The 20,720-nt window shown below is 42.8% G+C and overlaps 1 protein-coding gene across 2 annotated transcripts in view; it reads right to left on the bottom strand.

The window, feature by feature from the left end:
- Positions 1-20,720, bottom strand: part of ABCB10 (ATP binding cassette subfamily B member 10) — a 332,203-nt gene that overhangs the window by 205,079 nt on the left and 106,404 nt on the right. For both annotated transcript variants that reach the window (XM_053711149.1, XM_053711150.1), the window contains exon 7: positions 10,311-10,406. In XM_053711149.1, the coding sequence (XP_053567124.1) occupies positions 10,311-10,406 (96 nt within the window). The remainder of the gene's footprint in view (positions 1-10,310; positions 10,407-20,720) is intronic.

Below are 20,720 nucleotides of genomic sequence, written 5' to 3'. Positions count from 1 at the left end.
GTGGAGAGCTACCCTCTTGCTTTGCGGTCGCAGAGGTTGAAGCAGGACCGCTCCTGAAGTTGCGAAAGGAACGAAAAACAGAATTTATGTTTACCTGATAAATTACTTTCTCCAACGGTGTGTCCGGTCCACGGCGTCATCCTTACTTGTGGGATATTCTCTTCCCCAACAGGAAATGGCAAAGAGCCCAGCAAAGCTGGTCACATGATCCCTCCTAGGCTCCGCCTACCCCAGTCATTCGACCGACGTTAAGGAGGAATATTTGCATAGGAGAAACCATATGATACCGTGGTGACTGTAGTTAAAGAAAATAAATTATCAGACCTGATTAAAAAAACCAGGGCGGGCCGTGGACCGGACACACCGTTGGAGAAAGTAATTTATCAGGTAAACATAAATTCTGTTTTCTCCAACATAGGTGTGTCCGGTCCACGGCGTCATCCTTACTTGTGGGAACCAATACCAAAGCTTTAGGACACGGATGATGGGAGGGAGCAAATCAGGTCACCTAGATGGAAGGCACCACGGCTTGCAAAACCTTTCTCCCAAAAATAGCCTCAGAAGAAGCAAAAGTATCAAACTTGTAAAATTTGGTAAAAGTGTGCAGTGAAGACCAAGTCGCTGCCCTACATATCTGATCAACAGAAGCCTCGTTCTTGAAGGCCCATGTGGAAGCCACAGCCCTAGTGGAATGAGCTGTGATTCTTTCGGGAGGCTGCCGTCCGGCAGTCTCGTAAGCCAATCTGATGATGCTTTTAATCCAAAAAGAGAGAGAGGTAGAAGTTGCTTTTTGACCTCTCCTTTTACCGGAATAAACAACAAACAAGGAAGATGTTTGTCTAAAATCCTTTGTAGCGTCTAAATAGAATTTTAGAGCGCGAACAACATCCAAATTGTGCAACAAACGTTCCTTCTTTGAAACTGGTTTCGGGCACAGAGAAGGTACGATAATCTCCTGGTTAATGTTTTTGTTAGAAACAACTTTTGGAAGAAAACCAGGTTTAGTACGTAAAACCACCTTATCTGCATGGAACACCAGATAAGGAGGAGAACACTGCAGAGCAGATAATTCTGAAACTCTTCTAGCAGAAGAAATTGCAACCAAAAACAAAACTTTCCAAGATAATAACTTAATATCAACGGAATGTAAGGGTTCAAACGGAACCCCCTGAAGAACTGAAAGAACTAAGTTGAGACTCCAAGGAGGAGTCAAAGGTTTGTAAACAGGCTTGATTCTAACCAGAGCCTGAACAAAGGCTTGAACATCTGGCACAGCTGCCAGCTTTTTGTGAAGTAACACAGACAAGGCAGAAATCTGTCCCTTCAGGGAACTTGCAGATAATCCTTTTTCCAATCCTTCTTGAAGGAAGGATAGAATCTTAGGAATCTTAACCTTGTCCCAAGGGAATCCTTTAGATTCACACCAACAGATATATTTTTTCCAAATTTTGTGGTAAATCTTTCTAGTTGCAGGCTTTCTGGCCTGAACAAGAGTATCGATAACAGAATCTGAGAACCCTCGCTTCGATAAGATCAAGCGTTCAATCTCCAAGCAGTCAGCTGGAGTGAGACCAGATTCGGATGTTCGAACGGACCTTGAACAAGAAGGTCTCTTCTCAAAGGTAGCTTCCATGGTGGAGCCGATGACATATTCACCAGATCTGCATACCAAGTCCTGCGTGGCCACGCAGGAGCTATCAAGATCACCGACGCCCTCTCCTGATTGATCCTGGCTACCAGCCTGGGGATGAGAGGAAACGGCGGGAATACATAAGCTAGTTTGAAGGTCCAAGGTGCTACTAGTGTATCCACTAGAGCCGCCTTGGGATCCCTGGATCTGGACCCGTAGCAAGGAACTTTGAAGTTCTGACGAGAGGCCATCAGATCCATGTCTGGAATGCCCCACAGTTGAGTGATTTGGACAAAGATTTCCGGATGGAGTTCCCACTCCCCCGGATGCAATGTCTGACGACTCAGAAAATCCGCTTCCCAATTTTCCACTCCTGGGATGTGGATTGCAGACAGGTGGCAGGAGTGAGACTCCGCCCATTGAATGATTTTGGTCACTTCTTCCATCGCCAGGGAACTCCTTGTTCCCCCCTGATTGTTGATGTACGCAACAGTTGTCATGTTGTCTGATTGAAACCGTATGAACTTGGCCCTCGCTAGCTGAGGCCAAGCCTTGAGAGCATTGAATATCGCTCTCAGTTCCAGAATATTTATCGGTAGAAGAGATTCTTCCCGAGACCAAAGACCCTGAGCTTTCAGGGATCCCCAGACCGCGCCCCAGCCCATCAGACTGGCGTCGGTCGTGACAATGACCCACTCTGGTCTGCGGAAGGTCATCCCTTGTGACAGGTTGTCCAGGGACAGCCACCAACGGAGTGAGTCTCTGGTCCTCTGATTTACTTGTACCCTCGGAGACAAGTCTGTATAGTCCCCATTCCACTGACTGAGCATGCACAGTTGTAATGGTCTTAGATGAATGCGCGCAAAAGGAACTATGTCCATTGCCGCTACCATCAAACCTATCACTTCCATGCACTGCGCTATGGAAGGAAGAGGAACGGAATGAAGTATCCGACAAGAGTCTAGAAGTCTTGTTTTTCTGGCCTCTGTCAGAAAAATCCTCATTTCTAAGGAGTCTATTATTGTTCCCAAGAAGGGAACCCTTGTCGACGGAGAAAGAGAACTCTTTTCCACGTTCACTTTCCATCCGTGAGATCTGAGAAAGGCCAGGACGATGTCCGTGTGAGCCTTTGCTTGAGGAAGGGACGACGCTTGAATCAGAATGTCGTCCAAGTAAGGTACTACAGCAATGCCCCTTGGTCTTAGCACAGCTAGAAGGGACCCTAGTACCTTTGTGAAAATCCTTGGAGCAGTGGCTAATCCGAAAGGAAGCGCCACGAACTGGTAATGCTTGTCCAGGAATGCGAACCTTAGGAACCGATGATGTTCCTTGTGGATAGGAATATGTAGATACGCATCCTTTAAATCCACCGTGGTCATGAATTGACCTTCCTGGATGGAAGGAAGAATTGTTCGAATGGTTTCCATCTTGAACGATGGAACCTTGAGAAACTTGTTTAAGATCTTGAGATCTAAGATTGGTCTGAACGTTCCCTCTTTTTTGGGAACTATGAACAGATTGGAGTAGAACCCCTTCCCTTGTTCTCCTAATGGAACAGGATGAATCACTCCCAATGTTAACAGGTCTTCTATACAATGTAAGAATGCCTGTCTTTTTATGTGGTCTGAAGACAACTGAGACCTGTGGAACCTCCCCCTTGGGGGAAGCCCCTTGAATTCCAGAAGATAACCTTGGGAGACTATTTCTAGTGTCCAAGGATCCAGAACATCTCTTGCCCAAGCCTGAGCGAAGAGAGAGAGTCTGCCCCCCACCAGATCCGGTCCCGGATCGGAGGCCAACATTTCATGCTGTCTTGGTAGCAGTGGCAGGTTTCTTGGCCTGCTTTCCCTTGTTCCAGCCTTGCATTGGTCTTCAAGCTTGCTTGGCTTGAGAAGTATTGCCCTCTTGCTTAGAGGACGTAGCACTTTGGGCTGGTCCGTTTCTACGAAAGGGACGAAAATTAGGTTTATTTTTGGCCTTGAAAGGCCGATCCTGAGGAAGGGCATGGCCCTTACCCCCAGTGATATCAGAGATAATCTCTTTCAAGTCAGGGCCAAACAGCGTTTTCCCCTTGAAAGGAATGTTAAGTAGCTTGTTCTTGGAAGACGCATCAGCTGACCAAGATTTCAACCAAAGCGCTCTGCGCGCCACAATAGCAAACCCAGAATTCTTAGCCGCTAACCTAGCCAATTGCAAAGTGGCGTCTAGGGTGAAAGAATTAGCCAATTTGAGAGCATTGATTCTGTCCATAATCTCCTCATAAGGAGGAGAATCACTATCGACCGCCTTTACCAGCTCATCGAACCAGAAACATGCGGCTGTAGCGACAGGGACAATGCATGAAATTGGTTGTAGAAGGTAACCCTGCTGAACAAACATTTTTTTTTTAAGTAAACCTTCTAATTTTTTATCCATAGGATCTTTGAAAGCACAACTATCTTCTATGGGTATAGTGGTGCGTTTGTTTAAAGTGGAAACCGCTCCCTCGACCTTGGGGACTGTCTGCCATAAGTCCTTTCTGGGGTCGACCATAGGAAACAATTTTTTAAATATGGGGGGAGGGACGAAAGGAATACCGGGCCTTTCCCATTCTTTATTTACAATGTCCGCCACCCGCTTGGGTATAGGAAAAGCTTCTGGGAGCCCCGGGACCTCTAGGAACTTGTCCATTTTACATAGCTTCTCTGGGATGACCAAATTGTCACAATCATCCAGAGTGGATAATACCTCCTTAAGCAGAGCGCGGAGATGTTCCAACTTAAATTTAAACGTAATCACATCAGGTTCAGCTTGTTGAGAAATGTTCCCTGAATCTGTAATTTCTCCCTCAGACAAAACCTCCCTGGCCCCATCAGACTGTATTAGGGGCCCTTCAGAACCATTATTATCAGCGTCGTCATGCTCTTCAGTATCTAAAACAGAGCAGTCGCGCTTACGCTGATAAGTGTGCATTTTGGCTAAAATGTTTTTGACAGAATTATCCATTACAGCCGTTAATTGTTGCATAGTAAGGAGTATTGGCGCGCTAGATGTACTAGGGGCCTCCTGAGTGGGCAAGACTCGTGTAGACGAAGGAGGGAATGATGCAGTACCATGCTTACTCCCCTCACTTGAGGAATCATCTTGGGCATCATTGTCATTATCACATAAATCACATTTATTTAAATGAGAAGGAACTCTGGCTTCCCCACATTCAGAACACAGTCTATCTGGTAGTTCAGACATGTTAAACAGGCATAAACTTGATAACAAAGTACAAAAAACGTTTTAAAATAAAACCGTTACTGTCACTTTAAATTTTAAACTGAACACACTTTATTACTGCAATTGCGAAAAAATATGAAGGAATTGTTCAAAATTCACCAAAATTTCACCACAGTGTCTTAAAGCCTTAAAAGTTTTGCACACCAAATTTGGAAGCTTTAACCCTTAAAATAACGGAACCGGAGCCGTTTTTAACTTTAACCCCTTTACAGTCCCTGGTATCTGCTTTGCTGAGACCCAACCAAGCCCAAAGGGGAATACGATACCAAATGACGCCTTCAGAAAGTCTTTTCTATGTATCAGAGCTCCTCACACATGCGACTGCATGCCATGCCTCTCAAAAACAAGTGCGCAACACCGGCGCGAAAATGAGGCTCTGCCTATGATTTGGGAAAGCCCTTAAAGAATAAGGTGTCTAAAAAAGTGCCTGCCGATATAATCTTATCAAAATACCCAGATTAAATGATTCCTCAAGGCTAAATATGTGTTAATAATGAATCGATTTAGCCCAGAAAAAGTCTACAGTCTTAATAAGCCCTTGTGAAGCCCTTATTTACTATCTTAATAAACATGGCTTACCGGATCCCATAGGGAAAATGACAGCTTCCAGCATTACATCGTCTTGTTAGAATGTGTCATGCCTCAAGCAGCAAGAGACTGCTCACTGTTCCCCCAACTGAAGTTAATTCCTCTCAACAGTCCTGTGTGGAACAGCCATGGATTTTAGTAACGGTTGCTAAAATCATTTTCCTCATACAAACAGAAATCTTCATCTCTTTTCTGTTTCTGAGTAAATAGTACATACCAGCACTATTTTAAAATAACAAACTCTTGATTGAATAATAAAAACTACAGTTAAACACTAAAAAACTCTAAGCCATCTCCGTGGAGATGTTGCCTGTACAACGGCAAAGAGAATGACTGGGGTAGGCGGAGCCTAGGAGGGATCATGTGACCAGCTTTGCTGGGCTCTTTGCCATTTCCTGTTGGGGAAGAGAATATCCCACAAGTAAGGATGACGCCGTGGACCGGACACACCTATGTTGGAGAAATTAGCCTTGTTTTTAGCCTTAAAAGGCCTATCTTGCGGGAGGGCATGGCCCTTTCCCCCAGTGATATCCGAAATAATCTCTTTCAACTCGGGCCCGAAAAGGGTCTTTCCCTTGAAAGGAATATTCAGTAACTTAGTCTTAGATGACACATCGGCCGACCATGATTTAAGCCAAAGCGCTCTGCGCGCCATAATGGCAAAACCAGAATTTTTCGCCCCTAACTTAGCTAATTGGAAAGCGGCATCTGTGATAAAAGAATTAGCCAGCTTTAGAGCCTTAATTCTATCCATAATTTCATCATATGAGGTCTCCGTCTGGAGCGACTCCTCCAGCGCCTCAAACCAGAAAGCCGCTGCAGTAGTTACAGGAATAATGCAGGCAATAGGTTGGAGAAGGAAACCCTGTTGAACAAACATTTTCTTTAGTAAACCTAATTTTTTATCCATAGGATCTTTGAAAGCACAACTGTCTTCAATTGGTATGGTTGTGCGCTTGGCTAGTGTTGAAACTGCCCCCTCTACCTTAGGGACCGTCTGCCATGCGTCCCGCCTGGGATCAGTTATGGGGAACATTTTCTTAAAGATAGGGGGGGGAACAAAGGGTACACCTGGTCTCTCCCACTCCCTATCCACAATATCCGCCACCCTCTTCGGGATCGGAAACGCATCAGTGTATACAGGGACTTCTAGATATTTGTCCATTTTACACAATTTCTCTGGGACCACCATGGGGTCGCAATCATCCAGCATAGCTAATACCTCCTTAAGCAGCATGCGGAAGTGTTCCAGCTTAAATTTAAACGCTAAGGAATCTGATTCTGCCCGCTGAGAAACCTTTCCTGTATCAGAAATTTCTCCCTCGGACAGCACATCCCTCACCGTCCCTTCAGAGCGTTGAGGGTACAACAAATAAATCCTCCAAAGCTTCTGATTGCTCATACTCTGTTTTTAAGACCGAGCTATCACGCTTTGTAGGAAAAACTGGCAGTTTGGATAAAAATGCTGCAAGGGAATTATCCATGACTGCTGCTAATTGTTGTAATGTAATAGGGGCCAATGCGCTAGAGGTACTAGGCATTGCTTGCGCGGGCGTAACTGGTGTCGACACATGGGGAGAGGAAGGAGGACTATCCTTGTTACCTTCCGTTAAAGAATCATCTTGGGCTACATTTTTAAGTGTCACTGCATGGTCTTTAAAATGTTTAGATACCTTAGCACACTTTAAACACAAATGTAATATAAGCTTGTATAAATATCAGATTTTTGTAAAAAAAACAATCGATTGCCCCTTAACAGTGTCCACCAGTGTTTGAGCCCTTTCAAATAAGCCTTCCTTCTATACTAAGTCTCAGAATATGGCTTACCTTTCCCACATGGGGATTCTTGTCAGTCTTCTAGCATTACTAAGTCTTGACTAGAAAAAATGACTGAAACATACCTCAAAGCAGTTAAGCCTGCAAACTGTTCCCCCCAACTGAAGTTTTCTGATGCTCAACAGTCCTGTGTGGGAACAGCAATAGATTTTAGTTACAACATGCTAAAATCGTTTTCCTCTCAGCAGAAATCTTCATCACTTTCTGCCACAGAGTAAATAGTACAAACCGCCACTATTTTAAAATAAGAAACTTTTGATTGAAGAAATAAAAACTACAAATCTAACACCACATTCACTTTACCCTCCCGTGGAGATGCTACTTGTTAGAGCGGCAAAGAGAATGACTGGGGGGGCAGAGCCTGAGGGGGAGCTATATGGACAGCTCTGCTGTGTGCTCTCTTTGCCACTTCCTGTAGGGAATGAGAATATCCCACAAGTAAGGATGAATCCGTGGACTGGATACACCATGTAAGAGAAATAACAGCAATTGCACATGGTAAAAATAATAAATCACTGAAAGGGAAAAATAATATAGTGCTGTTAAAAAATGCTGTAATAACTGTAAAAAACACAATGCCTACATAGTACATAGCACATAAAGGGTTAAATAAAGATATACCCCAATTTGAAACAAAACTCAGATATGATTAGAGTTGCTCAGCACTTACACTGGTCCCAAGAGCTTCTCTCCACACAAATTACAGCAGCACAGGAAGAGGAAATGATTATAACAAGAAGGTGTGCTAAAGAGGGTGGTGAAATGGTTAACCCTAAGTGCACCTGCGCTACTGGTGAGGCCTTAAGCCAAGAAACCTGGAGGAAATATGACAATTTAAGCACAGGTGATAGACTAGCGAGCTCAAAAGCTTCTGCCGAGCTATACACTAAGGTTGACTACCCTAAATTTAAAGAGACAGTAACCTCATAAAAACAATCTTAAAAAGGTGCTAAAATCTGCTATTAACTCTGCTATACTCTACAGAGTATAAATATATGGTACCAGAATATGTGAATCGTGTACATGTGCATACTAATAGCCATGGGGCTATCAAGGTGCAAAGAACCATTGTACACTGTGCTTGCATCAGCTGCCGCAACGTGCTTCCAGTAGACAAGCTCATACTAGGCTTTGCAAGCAAGAAGTCAAGGATCTATCATAATTAAAGGACCAGTCAATACAGTAGATTTGCAAAATCAAAAAATGCATGATAAGAAGACAATGCAATATCACTTATTCTGAACTTCAAATGAGTAGTAGATTTTTGTTAAATAAATTGCAAAGTTATGTCTATTTCCACTCCCCCTGTATCATGTGACAGCCATCAGCCAATCACAAATGCATATACATATATGCTGTGAATTATTGCACATGCTCAGTAGGAATTGGTGACTCAAAAACTGTAAATATAAAAAGACTGTGCACATTTTGTTAATGGAAGTAAATTGGAAAGTTGTTTGCTGTATCTGAATCATGAAGTTTAATTTTGACTTGAGTGTCCCTTTAATAGCATTCTGCAACCCAGGGGTTGGTGAATATATCCACATTTCACCTGTAAGGCATATGACACTTTCCACTGAGAAAAGATACTTCATTGCCTGGCTGATAACTTTGTTTACTCCTCTGAACGAAAGGTTACTGTGAGGAGGAAATGGGCATCAGATCATTTAGAGAACCCCTCTCAACGACGAGTAGATCTGCACTTCACTTCCACCTTACTCCTCATCAAGGAGACAAAATAAAATGACTGAGAATCAGACTAGAATATAAGAAATGTAATTGAAAAACATTTAGGCCTTGCTAGACTTAAAAGGTATAGTAAAATCAAAATTAAACATTCATGATTCAGATAGAACATGCCATTTTTAGCAACTTTCAAATTTACTTTTATCATCAAATTTGCTTTATTCTTTTGGTATCCTTTAAAAAAAATTATACATAGCTAGGCGCAGGAGCAGCAGTGCACTACTGGGATCTAGCTGCTGATTGGTGACTGCACACATATGCCTCTTGTTACTGGGTCACCCAATGTGTTCAGCTAGCTCCAGTAGTGCATTGCTGCTCCTTCAAAGGATGCCAAGAGAATGAAGCAAATTTAATAATAAAAGTAAATTAGAAAGTTGCTTAAAAGGTTATGCTCTGTGTGAATCATGCTAGAAAAATGTTGGGTTTTATTTCCCTTTAACACAGGAATATACTCCCTTCTAAAACTGAAAAGAAAAAGTATGAAACTGCCTAAAGCAGTTTTATTGTTTAATAAGATAAAAATGCCTGAATAAGTAAACTATACAAAGCTGTATTATTTATAGTATATTACTAGTTTGCTGTGAACATGACATTATAGATATTTACAAATTCTATCCACACAGGGTAAATGTATTTGTATGGTAACTACCCCAATAAAGAAGCAGTTCATTACAAAATAAAATATTAAAGGCATACAGACTGCATAATAATTAACACTAGCAGAGGGTTTCTAGTAGGATTTCTAGACATACAACTAGGTGATATAACAACATGCTGATTCAAAACCATCGTTGCAGGAACATGACCCACCTCATGAATATTGGAGGGGCTGGCTGCTAATGTCTACATGCAGTTGTTTGTTTTTTTTTCTCTTTTTTTAAATGTAATTGATAATTAAATTGTATGTATGTGCCATTAACAGAGATGTTATTTTATTGGGTTTATGTTCTAATTTGATTTTTTTTTTTAATCCAAAAGTAGTAACTGCAATAAAACATATTTTGATGATCATGGTTTAGTTATAGTTTTAATTTCTACAATGCAATTGCATTAATTAGCATAGCATGTGAACTAAATGTGCAAAATAACAAACATTTAAACTCATTAAAGCAGCTGAATTAGAATAATCCAAAACAAAGAAGAAGAAGAAAAAAAAAAAAGTGTTTACTGATGAATTGATAGATTGAAATACCACAGTTCATCTTCTAATGGGCTCTAATATAGACTATTGTTTGAAAGTACTTACCATTGAATGGCATTAATGGTTTTCTGTAGAGAAGATCCCAAAGGCGTCCTCCAGCACCAAAGCCTTTCATTAATTCTGAATAAAATGAGCTGAGCCCTTAAAAAATAAAACACAAAAAGGAAATTGTAATCTCACATTGTAAGTAAAACTATTTACACATTCTCCAAATAAAGATAATAGTTGGGATATGGGACTTAAATGTTTGTGTGAGTTAGAAATTGGGCTTAGTCAAGATACCAATAGTTATTCAAAGCACAAATTGTTTCAGTTCTTGATATAAATGGCTCAATATGAAGGCCACTAAATCCCTGTCCAATTCTGTACATGTCTTATCAGTTCTAAAAGAGATAAACCATTGTTGCCTTCAAGCCAACCATGATCTCATAATCGTTACAATCATTATCCATCGATCTGGCATCATATATATCTGATCACGACAAACGTTTTATTAGTGGTATTTTTTTAATTTAAATTTTAATTTAACAAAAAAAAAAAAACAGTTTGGAATAGACCAAAATGTATTGTCACATTACCGTATTTTTTATTTATTTATATCACACAACATGCACAGCCCTGGGTGTTCAATAGCACTCACCGGTAGCTGGCACAGTCCCCAGAGCCCCAGGCAGTGGGTGCAAAGCCCATAGGGAAAATTACAAAACAAATTAACACAACACACGGAGGAAGTCTGGCACACACTTGCAAGTACACTGCTAAGATTAAAAGCAACAATGGAAGAGTTAGTTACCACATCTGGCCAAATGGGTCAAGCCCAGGAATAACATCAAGGTCTCTCCCAACCTGGGTCCCTAATATAGCCAAACAATGCATGCTCTCAATCAAACAAACTGTGAACCACCCAATGGTGCAAAGGCTTATGTAATTATGTTGCAGGGTCATGGGATGTGTACCCGGTCCCGTTTGAGAGTGCAGTCCACTCCTCTGTTTTGTATATGTCTAGGGAGAATACATAATTGTAAAATAGTGCACCCTTATTGTAAGGTATTTGTCATTGTTATGACAAACAGCTGACAGTGTGACAGACACAAGACCACACATTTGAAAGAGCAAGAATGCTGCTTTTTTTAAATAAGGGGTCTCAATATTGTCTATGTATTGTTGGGTGCCACGTGGGGAATACTCCACCCCCTTGATGATGTTCCATATGCCTATAGTTCTGTCAGGTGATCACTGACCACCTTGGCATATGACCCCCTCCTATGAAAGAGGCACATTTTTTTTCAAGTGGGTTCACTTTTCTTACTATAGTGTTTATTTTGGGGTAACAGACACTTTTTATAGCCCAGAGCCAAGCAAAAGGCACCTAGCAAAATTTATTGTCATGTCTATGGCAATAACCTGCTGTCTAAAGGGGCATGAAACCCCTCATTCACGTGAGGCTTATTGTGTGCATATACTAACTTAAAGCTATGGGGGTTCATTTGGAGCCACTGCCCCAATACATTAAGTAGATTCTTGCTATTTGTTTGCCAATCAACTACTAATGACAATTGTATAAGACCCTACATTGGAAAGTGGAGTTCCATGAAACTTAAATTACAATAAAATCCCCTATTAACTTTAATTTTCTATTTAGTCTTTTTGTACAAATTTCTTTCAAAGTTTAAGTCTTTTCAAGTTTCATTATAAAAAAAGACTTATTATGGTGGGCAACCTATGCAGGAAAAACAAAATTTATGCTTACCTGATAAATTTGTTTCTCTTGTGGTGTATCCAGTCCACGGATCATCCATTACTTGTGGGATATTCTCCTTCCCAACAGGAAGCTGCAAGAGGATCACCCACAGCAGAGCTGTCTATATAGCTCCTCCTCTAACTGCCACTACCAGTCATTCGACCGAAGACAAGCAAGAGAAAGGAGAAACCATAGGGTGCAGTGGTGACTGTAGTTTAAAAATAAAACACACCTGCCTTAAAATGACAGGGCGGGCCGTGGACTGGATACACCACAAGAGAAACAAATTTATCAGGTAAGAATAAATTTTGTTTTCTCTTGTAAGGTGTATCCAGTCCACGGATCATCCATTACTTGTGGGATACCAATACCAAAGCTATAGGACACGGATGAAGGGAGGGACAAGGCAGGTGCTTAAACGGAAGGCACCATTGCCTGCAAAACCTTTCTCCCAAAAATAGCCTCCGAAGAAGCAAAAGTATCAAATTTATAGAATTTTGAAAAAGTATGAAGCGAAGACCAAGTCGCCGCCTTACAAATCTGTTCAACAGAAGCCTCATTCTTAAAAGCCCATGTGGAAGCTACCGCTCTAGTAGAATGAGCTGTAATCCTTTCAGGAGGCTGCTGGCCAGAAGTCTCATAAGCTAAGCGTATTATACTCCTTAGCCAAAAAGAAAGAGAAGTTGCCGAAGCCTTTTGGCCTCTCCTCTGTCCAGAGTAGACAACAAACAATGCAGATGTTGGACGAAAATTTTTAGTAGCTTGTAAATAAAACTTTAAAGCACGAACCACGTCAAGATTGTGTAAAAGACGTTCCTTCTTTGAAGAAGGATTAGGACACAGTGACGGTACAACAATCTCCTGATTGATATTTTTATTAGATACCACCTTAGGTAGAAAACCAGGTTTGGTACGTAACACTACCTTATCTGAATGAAAAATGAGATAAGGAGAATCACATTGTAAAGCAGATAACTCAAACTCTTTGCGCTGAGGAGATAGCTACTAAAAGCAAAACTTTCCAAGATAAGAGCTTAATATCAATGGAATGCAAAGGTTCAAACGGAACCTCTTGAAGAACCTTAAGAACTAAATTTAAACTCCAGGGCGGAGCAACAGGTTTAAACACAGGCTTAATTCTGACTAAAGCCTGACAAAACGCTTGCACGTCTGGAACCTCAGCCAGACGTTTGTGCAAAAGAATAGACAGAGCAGAAATCTGTCCCTTTAAGGAACTTGCTGACAAACCCTTCTCCAATCCATCTTGGAGAAAAGATAATATCCTAGGAATCCTGACCTTACTCCATGAGTAACCCTTGGATTCACACCAATGAAGATATTTACACCATATCTTATGATAGATTTTCCTGGTGACAGGCTTTCGCGCCTGTATTAAGGTATCAATGACCGACTCTGAGAAACCACGCTTTGATAAAATCAAGCGTTCAATCTCCAAGCAGTCAGCCGCAGAGAAATTAGATTTGGATGGTTGAAAGGACCCTGAAGTAGAAGGTCCTGTCTCAGAGGCAGAGTCCATGGTGGAAAGGATGACATGTCCACCAGATCTGCATACCAAGTCCTGCGTGGCCACACAGGTGCTATCAAAATCACTGATGCTCTCTCCTGCTTGACCTTGGCAATCAGACGAGGGAGCAGAGGAAATGGTGGAAACACATAAGCCAGGTTGAAGGACCAAGGCGCTGCTAGAGCATCTATCAGCGCTGCCTTGGGATCCCTGGACCTGGATCCGTAACAAGGAAGCTTGGTGCTCTGGCGAGACGCCATGAGATCCAGTTCTGGTTTGCCCCAACGTTGAATCAACTGTGCAAACACCTCCGGATGGAGCTCCCACTCCCCCGGATGAAAAGTCTGTTGACTTAGAAAATCCGCCTCCCAGTTCTATACTCCTGGGGTATGGATAGCTGATAGGTGGCAAGAGTGAATCTCTGCCCAACGAATTATCTTTGAAACCTCCAACATCGCTAGGGAACTCATTGTTCCCCCTTGATGGTTGATGTAAGCTACTGTCGTGATGTTGTCCGACTGAAATCTGATGAACCTCACTGCCGCTAGCTGAGGCCAAGCCTGAAGAGCATTGAATATCGCTCTTAGTTCCAGAATGTTTATTGGAAGGAGTGACTCCTCCTGAGTCCATGACCCCTGAGCCTTCAGAGAGTTCCAGACTGCCCCCCAGCCCAGAAGGCTGGCATCTGTTGTTATTATTGTCCAATCTGGCCTGCAGAAGGTCATACCTTTGGACAGATGGACTCGAGATAGCCACCAGAGAAGAGAATCCCTGGTCTCTTGATCCAGATTTAGTAGAGGGGACAAATCTGTGTAATCCCCATTCCACTGACTGAGCATGCAGAGTTGCAGCGATCTGAGATGTAGGCGGGCAAACGGCACTATGTCCATTGCCGCTACCATTAAGCCGATTACTTCCAAACAATGAGCAACCGAAGGGCGAGAAGTAGAATAAAGAACACGGCAGGAATTTAGAAGTTTTGACAACCTGGCCTCTGTCAGGTAAATCCTCATTTCTACAGAATCTATCAGAGTTCCCAGGAAGGAAACTCTTGTGAGAGGGGATAGAGAACTCTTCTTTTCGTTCACTTTCCACCCATGAGACCTCAGGAATGCCAGAACAATGCCGTATGGGACTTGGCAATTTGGAAATTCGACGCCTGTATCAGAATGTCGTCTAAGTAAGGGGCTACTGCTATGCCCCGCAGCCTTAGGACCGCCAGAAGTGACCCCAGAACCTTCGTAAAGATTCTTGGTGCCGTAGCTAACCCAAAGGGAAGAGCCACAAACTGGTAATGCCTGTCTAGGAAGGCAAACCTGAGAAACCGATGATGATCTTTGTGTATCGGAATGTGAAGATAAGCATCCTTTAAGTCCACGGTAGTCATATATTGACCCTCCTGGATCATAGGTAGGATGGTTCGAATAGTCTCCATCTTGAAAGATGGGACCCTGAGAAATTTGTTTAGGATCTTGAGATCTAAGATTGGTCTGAAGGTTCCCTCTTTCTTGGGAACCACAAATAGATTTGAATATAATCCTTGCCCCTGTTCCTCCTTTGGAACTGGGTGGATCACTCCCATAACTAGGAGGTCTTGAATACAATGTAAGAATCCCTCTCTCTTTATCTGGTCTGCAGATAATTGTGAAAGGTGAAATCTTCCTTTTGGGGAAGAAGCTTTGAAGTCCAGAAGATATCCCTGGGACACAATTTCCAATGCCCAGGGATCCTGGACATCCCTTGCCCAAGCCTGGGCGAAGAAAGTCTGCCCCCTACTAGATCTGTTACCGGATCGGGGGCCAATCTTTCATGCTGTCTTAGAGGCAGCAGCAGGCTTCTTGGCCTGTTTACCTTTGTTCCAAGCCTTGTTAGGTCTCCAGACTGGCTTGGACTGGGCAAAATTTCCCTCTTGTTTTGTATTAGAGGAAGATTATGCTGCGCTCGTCAAAGTTTCAAAAGGCACGAAAATTAGTTTGTTTGGTCCTTAATTTGTTAGACCTATCCTGAGGAAGGGCATGACCTTTTCCTCCAGTAATATCAGAAATCATCTCCTTCAGTCCAGGCCCGAATAGGGTCTGCCCCTTGAAGGGAATATTGAGAAGCTTAGACTTTGATGTAACGTCAGCTGACTAGGATTTAAGCCATAGCGCCCTACGCGTCTGAAAAGCAAAACCTGAGTTCTTAGCCGTTAGTTTAGTTAAATGAACAACGGCGTCAGAAACAAATGAATTGGCTAGCTTAAGCGTTTTAAGCTTGTCAAGTATATCATCCAATGGAGTTTCTACCTGTAAGGCCTCTTCCAGAGACTCAAACCAGAAGGCCGCAGCAGCAGTGACCGGGGCAATGCATGCAAGAGGCTGGAGAATAAAACCTTGTTGAATAAACATTTTCTTAAGGTAAGCCTCTAACTTTTTATCCATTGGATATAGGAAAGCACAACTGTCCTCGATGGGGATAGTTGTATGCTTAGCTAAAACCTCCCTGAGCAACACGCGGCGGTGTTGAAGCTTAAATTTAAATGTTGACATATCAGAATCAGGTTGAAGGATCTTCCCTGAGTCAGAAAAATCACCCATAGAAAGAAGCTCTCCTGCCTCAGCTTCTGCATATTGTGAGGGGATATCACACATAGCTACTAAAGCGTCAGAGTGCTCTGTATTTTTTCTAGCCCCAGAGCTGTCTCGCTTTCCTTGTAACCCTGGTAGTTTGGACAATACCGCTGTAAGGGTATGATCCATAACTGCCGCCATGTCTTGTAAAGTAAACGCCATGGGCGCGCTAGATGTACTTGGCGCCTCTTGAGCGGGAGTCCCTTGAGCGGGAGTCAAAGGTTCTGACACGTGAGGCGTGTTAGTCGGCATAACTTTCCCCTTGTCAATTTCCTCTGGTGATAAATTTTTTAAAGACAGAATATGATCTTTACATTTTTACAGTGTGTATAATAGACTAATAGAGCATTGCACCCACTTGCAAATGGATGATTAACCCCTTAGTTTCAAAACCGGATAAAAAAACGATATAAACGTTTTTCAACAGTCACAACAACTGCCACAGCTCTGCTGTGGTCCTACCTGCCCATATAACGACTTTGAAAGGCACAAAAACCCTTTAGAGAGGTCCTACGTGTTCAGGGGACTCCTTCAGGGAAACTGGATGTCTCAAGCTGCAAAATCTAATGCGCATTTAGGCGCGAAAATAGGACCCTCCCAACCTGTATTCACAGTGAGAGGGCCTAACAAAACTATCCCTAGGCAAAATCTAGCCAGCCATGTGGAAAAAACTGGGCCCCAATAAAGTTTTATCACCAATATGTATAAAAAAACATTTAAACACTTCCAGCAAACGTTTTATTTTTCAGTAATGTGAGAAAGTAATAAGAATATTACCTTTTACAGTAAGCATGATACTAGTCATTAAATCACTGTAATCAGGCTTACCTTAAATAAATCCGGTATTAACAGCATTTTCTAGCATATTCATTTCTCTAGAAAAATTTAAACTGCACATACCTCATAGCAGGAGACCCTGCACGCCATTCCCCCAGCTGAAGTTACCTCTCTCTTCAGTTATGTGTGAGAACAGCAATGGATCTTAGTTACAACCTGCTAAGATCATCAAAGACCACAGGCAGACTCTTCTACTTTCTGCCTGAGGCTAAAATAGTACAACTCCGGTACCATTTGAAAATAAACTTTTGATTGAAGATAAACTACATTAATGCACCACATCTCTCTAGCTACTTCCCTTGTCGAGAGCTGCAAGAGAATGACTGGTAGTGGCAGTTAGAGGAGGAGCTATATAGACAGCTCTGCTGTGGGTGATCCTCTTGCAGCTTCCTGTTGGGAAGGAGAATATACCACAAGTAATGGATGATCCGTGGACTGGATACACCTTACAAGAGAAATCTGAGATCAGGGCTCCCGCACATGCTTATTGAGAAATAGTTGACCCTCACTGACACTACGACAACAGCAGACATTCAGTGTTTGCGGCTTTTAGGTGCTTTTGCGCATATGTTTATGACTGAATGCCAGTATTTGCTTTGCAAGGGAATTTACAAACATTAGTCTGGTAAATGGCAAATAAGAGTTAAAGGGACATAAAACCCATATGCTAAATCACTTGAAAGTGAAGAAGTGTAACTGTAAAAAGCCAACAAGAAAATATCACCTGAACATCTCTATGTAAAAAGGAAGCTATTTTACCTAAAAATATCCTAAGCTTACAATAATAGTGATGTGTGAATAATTATGCTGTAGCTACTGCCAGCTGAATGTTGGAAAAAAACAACAGCAAATAAGCTTCATCAGTGTTGCTGTCACACTGTGAGACGTCTTGTGAGATTTTATACTAAACTTCCATAAACTGAGGAGGGAAATAACATGACTATTCCTGCACATGACAGATGCACACTCCCTTGCCAGACCTGGGACTAGCATCCTGACTAGCTGCTTAAAGTTCGTTTACAATGGGATCTGTCTACTGAGGAGATTTTGAGGTAAAATATATTACTTTTTTACATAGAGATATTCAGGTGATATTTTCTAGTCAACCTCTTACAGTTATGCTGCATCACTTTCAAGTGCTTCAACATTTGGGTATCGTGTCCCTTTAATACTGGTAAATGTAAGGTTCTACATATTGGAAGTACAATATGCAGGTACCTATTATTTAAGTATGAGTAAACCGTAAAATCAAGGAGTAAACGGATTCAGTCATACTTATAGAAAACAAGCTAAGAAAGTGTGGGCAATGCAAGATAATAAAAACTAGCATGTATTAAACAAGGCATTAATGCAACAGAGGAAAGATTAATACGGTTGCTATATAAACCCTTTGTAAAACCTCACTTTGAATATGAAGTGCAGTTCTGGGAACCATTGCAGAATAAGAAAAACTTCAGAGAAGGGCCACAAAACTAATATGTAGAATGGAGAATTTAAACTATGAGTAGAAGATAGCCAAATTTGGGGTTGTTTACTCAAGAAAAAAGGCACTTGACAGGTTATATAAATTAATTAAAATAAATATATTCAAGACTTATATACAGAGTTGGTGGAAGCACTGTTTATTTCAAAGCAATTGTTTGTGACAAGAGGTCACAAATTAAGTCTAAAGATTTAATCTCCAGGAAAGAAAATGTTTTTTCACTGTAAGATCGATCAAATTGTGGAACTCCTTGCATAAAGAAATAGTGGATGCCAATACCTTACATAAAAATTCAAAGAAAGTTCTATTGACTTGTTTTTTTTTAAATATGTACTTATTGATTATGCTATTCTACTGTATTTAATGATCCTATGAGGCCAAATTATCAAGCCGTCAACTATGCTGCATTCGACGGCACCAATACACTCGCCAGACATTGCGGCCGTGGACCTGAATACGCTCTCCTTATTTATAAAAAAAGCTGTCAAAAAGCCGCTCACCAAGTACGGGGCTATGAGCAGCGGACTGTTAACTAACAGTCATCGATCTTGCTGCTATTTGGCTTTTTTCCCAAGTTTATTTATACCCTGTCACTAAACACCAACACTATACTAAAATATTTAACCCCTATCCCGCCATTCCCAGAACCCGCCGCAACTAAATAAAGTTATTAACCCCCATCCCGCTGCTCCTGAAGCCCACCGCAACTCTAATAAAGTTATTAACCCCTATCCCTCCGCTCCTTGACCCCTCCGCAACGAAATAAATGTATTAACCCCTAAACCCCTGGCCTCCCACATCACTACCACTTACTAAACCTATTAACCCCTAAACCGCCATAAACTAAATTAAGATATTAACCCCAAAACCTAACAACCCGCTAACTTTACATTAAATATTAACTCATCCCTATCTTATAATACATTTAAACTTACCTTTAGAATTAAAATAAACTATATTAAACTACGCGTGGCCGCGTGAAGGGGTCGTGGCCACGCGATAGAGGGACGGGGGCGAGAGAGAGAGAGAGAGAGAGAGAGAGAGAGAGGGGGGGGGGGGGGAGAGAGAGAGAGGGGGGGGGAGAGAGAGGGGGAGAGAGAGAGGGGGGGGGGAGAGAGAGAGGGCGCAAAAGAGAGGGGAGGAGAGAGCGCAAAAGAGGGGGAGAGAGAGAGAGAGAGAGCAAAAGAGGGGGGGGAGAGAGCAAAAGAGGGGGGGAGAGAGAGCAAAAGAGGGGGGGGGAGAGAGCAAAAGAGGGGGGGAGAGAGAGAGCAAAAGAGGGGGGGGGGAGAGAGAGCAAAAGAGGGGGGGGGAGAGAGAGCAAAAGAGGGGGGGGAGAGAGAGCGCAAAAGAGATGGGGAGAGAGAGCGCAAAAGAGATGGGGAGAGAGAGAGAGAGCGCAAAAGAGATGGGGGGAGAGAGAGCGCAAAAGAGATGGGGGGAGAGAGAGCGCAAAAGAGATGGGGGGAGAGAGAGCGCGAAAGAGATGGGGGGAGAGAGAGCGCAAAAGAGATGGGGGGAGAGAGAGCGCAAAAGAGATGGGGGGAGAGAGAGCGCAAAAGAGATGGGGAGAGAGATCGCAAAAGAGATGGGGAGAGAGATCGCAAAAGAGATGGGGAGAGAGAGCGCAAAAGAGATGGGGGAGAGAGAGAGCAAAAGAGAGGGGGGAGAGAGAGAGCGCAAAAGAGAGGGGGGAGAGAGAGAGCGCAAAAGAGAGGGGGGAGAGAGCGCAAAAGAGATGGGGAGAGAGATCGCAAAAGAGATGGGGAGAGAGATCGCAAAAGAGATGGGGAGAGAGAGCGCAAAAGAGATGGGGGAGAGAGAGAGCAAAAGAGAGGGGGGAGAGAGAGAGAGCAAAAGAGAGGGGGGAGAGAGAGAGCGCAAAAGAGAGGGGGGAGAGAGCGCAAAAGAGAGGGGGGAGAGAGCGCAAAAGAGAGGGGGAGAGAGAGAGCGCAAAAGAGAGGGGGAGAGAGAGAGCGCAAAAGAGAGGGGGAGAGAGAGAGCGCAAAAGAGAGGGGGAGAGAGAGAGCGCAAAAGAGATGGGAGAGAGAGCGCAAAAGAGAGGGGGAGAGAGAGCGCAAAAGAGAGGGGGAGAGAGAGCGCAAAAGAGAGGGGAGAGAGAGCGCAAAAGAGAGGGGAGAGAGAGCGCAAAAGAGAGGGGGGAGAGAGCGCAAAAGAGAGGGGGGAGAGAGCGCAAAAGAGAGGGGGGAGAGAGCGCAAAAGAGAGGGGGGAGAGAGCGCAAAAGAGAGGGGGAGAGAGGAA

This window comes from Bombina bombina, chromosome 4 (genome assembly GCF_027579735.1).
Source record: "Bombina bombina isolate aBomBom1 chromosome 4, aBomBom1.pri, whole genome shotgun sequence".
Taxonomy (NCBI): domain Eukaryota; kingdom Metazoa; phylum Chordata; class Amphibia; order Anura; family Bombinatoridae; genus Bombina; species Bombina bombina.
Note: the sequence above shows the minus strand (reverse complement) of the source record. Positions and strands in the feature narration are given on the sequence as shown.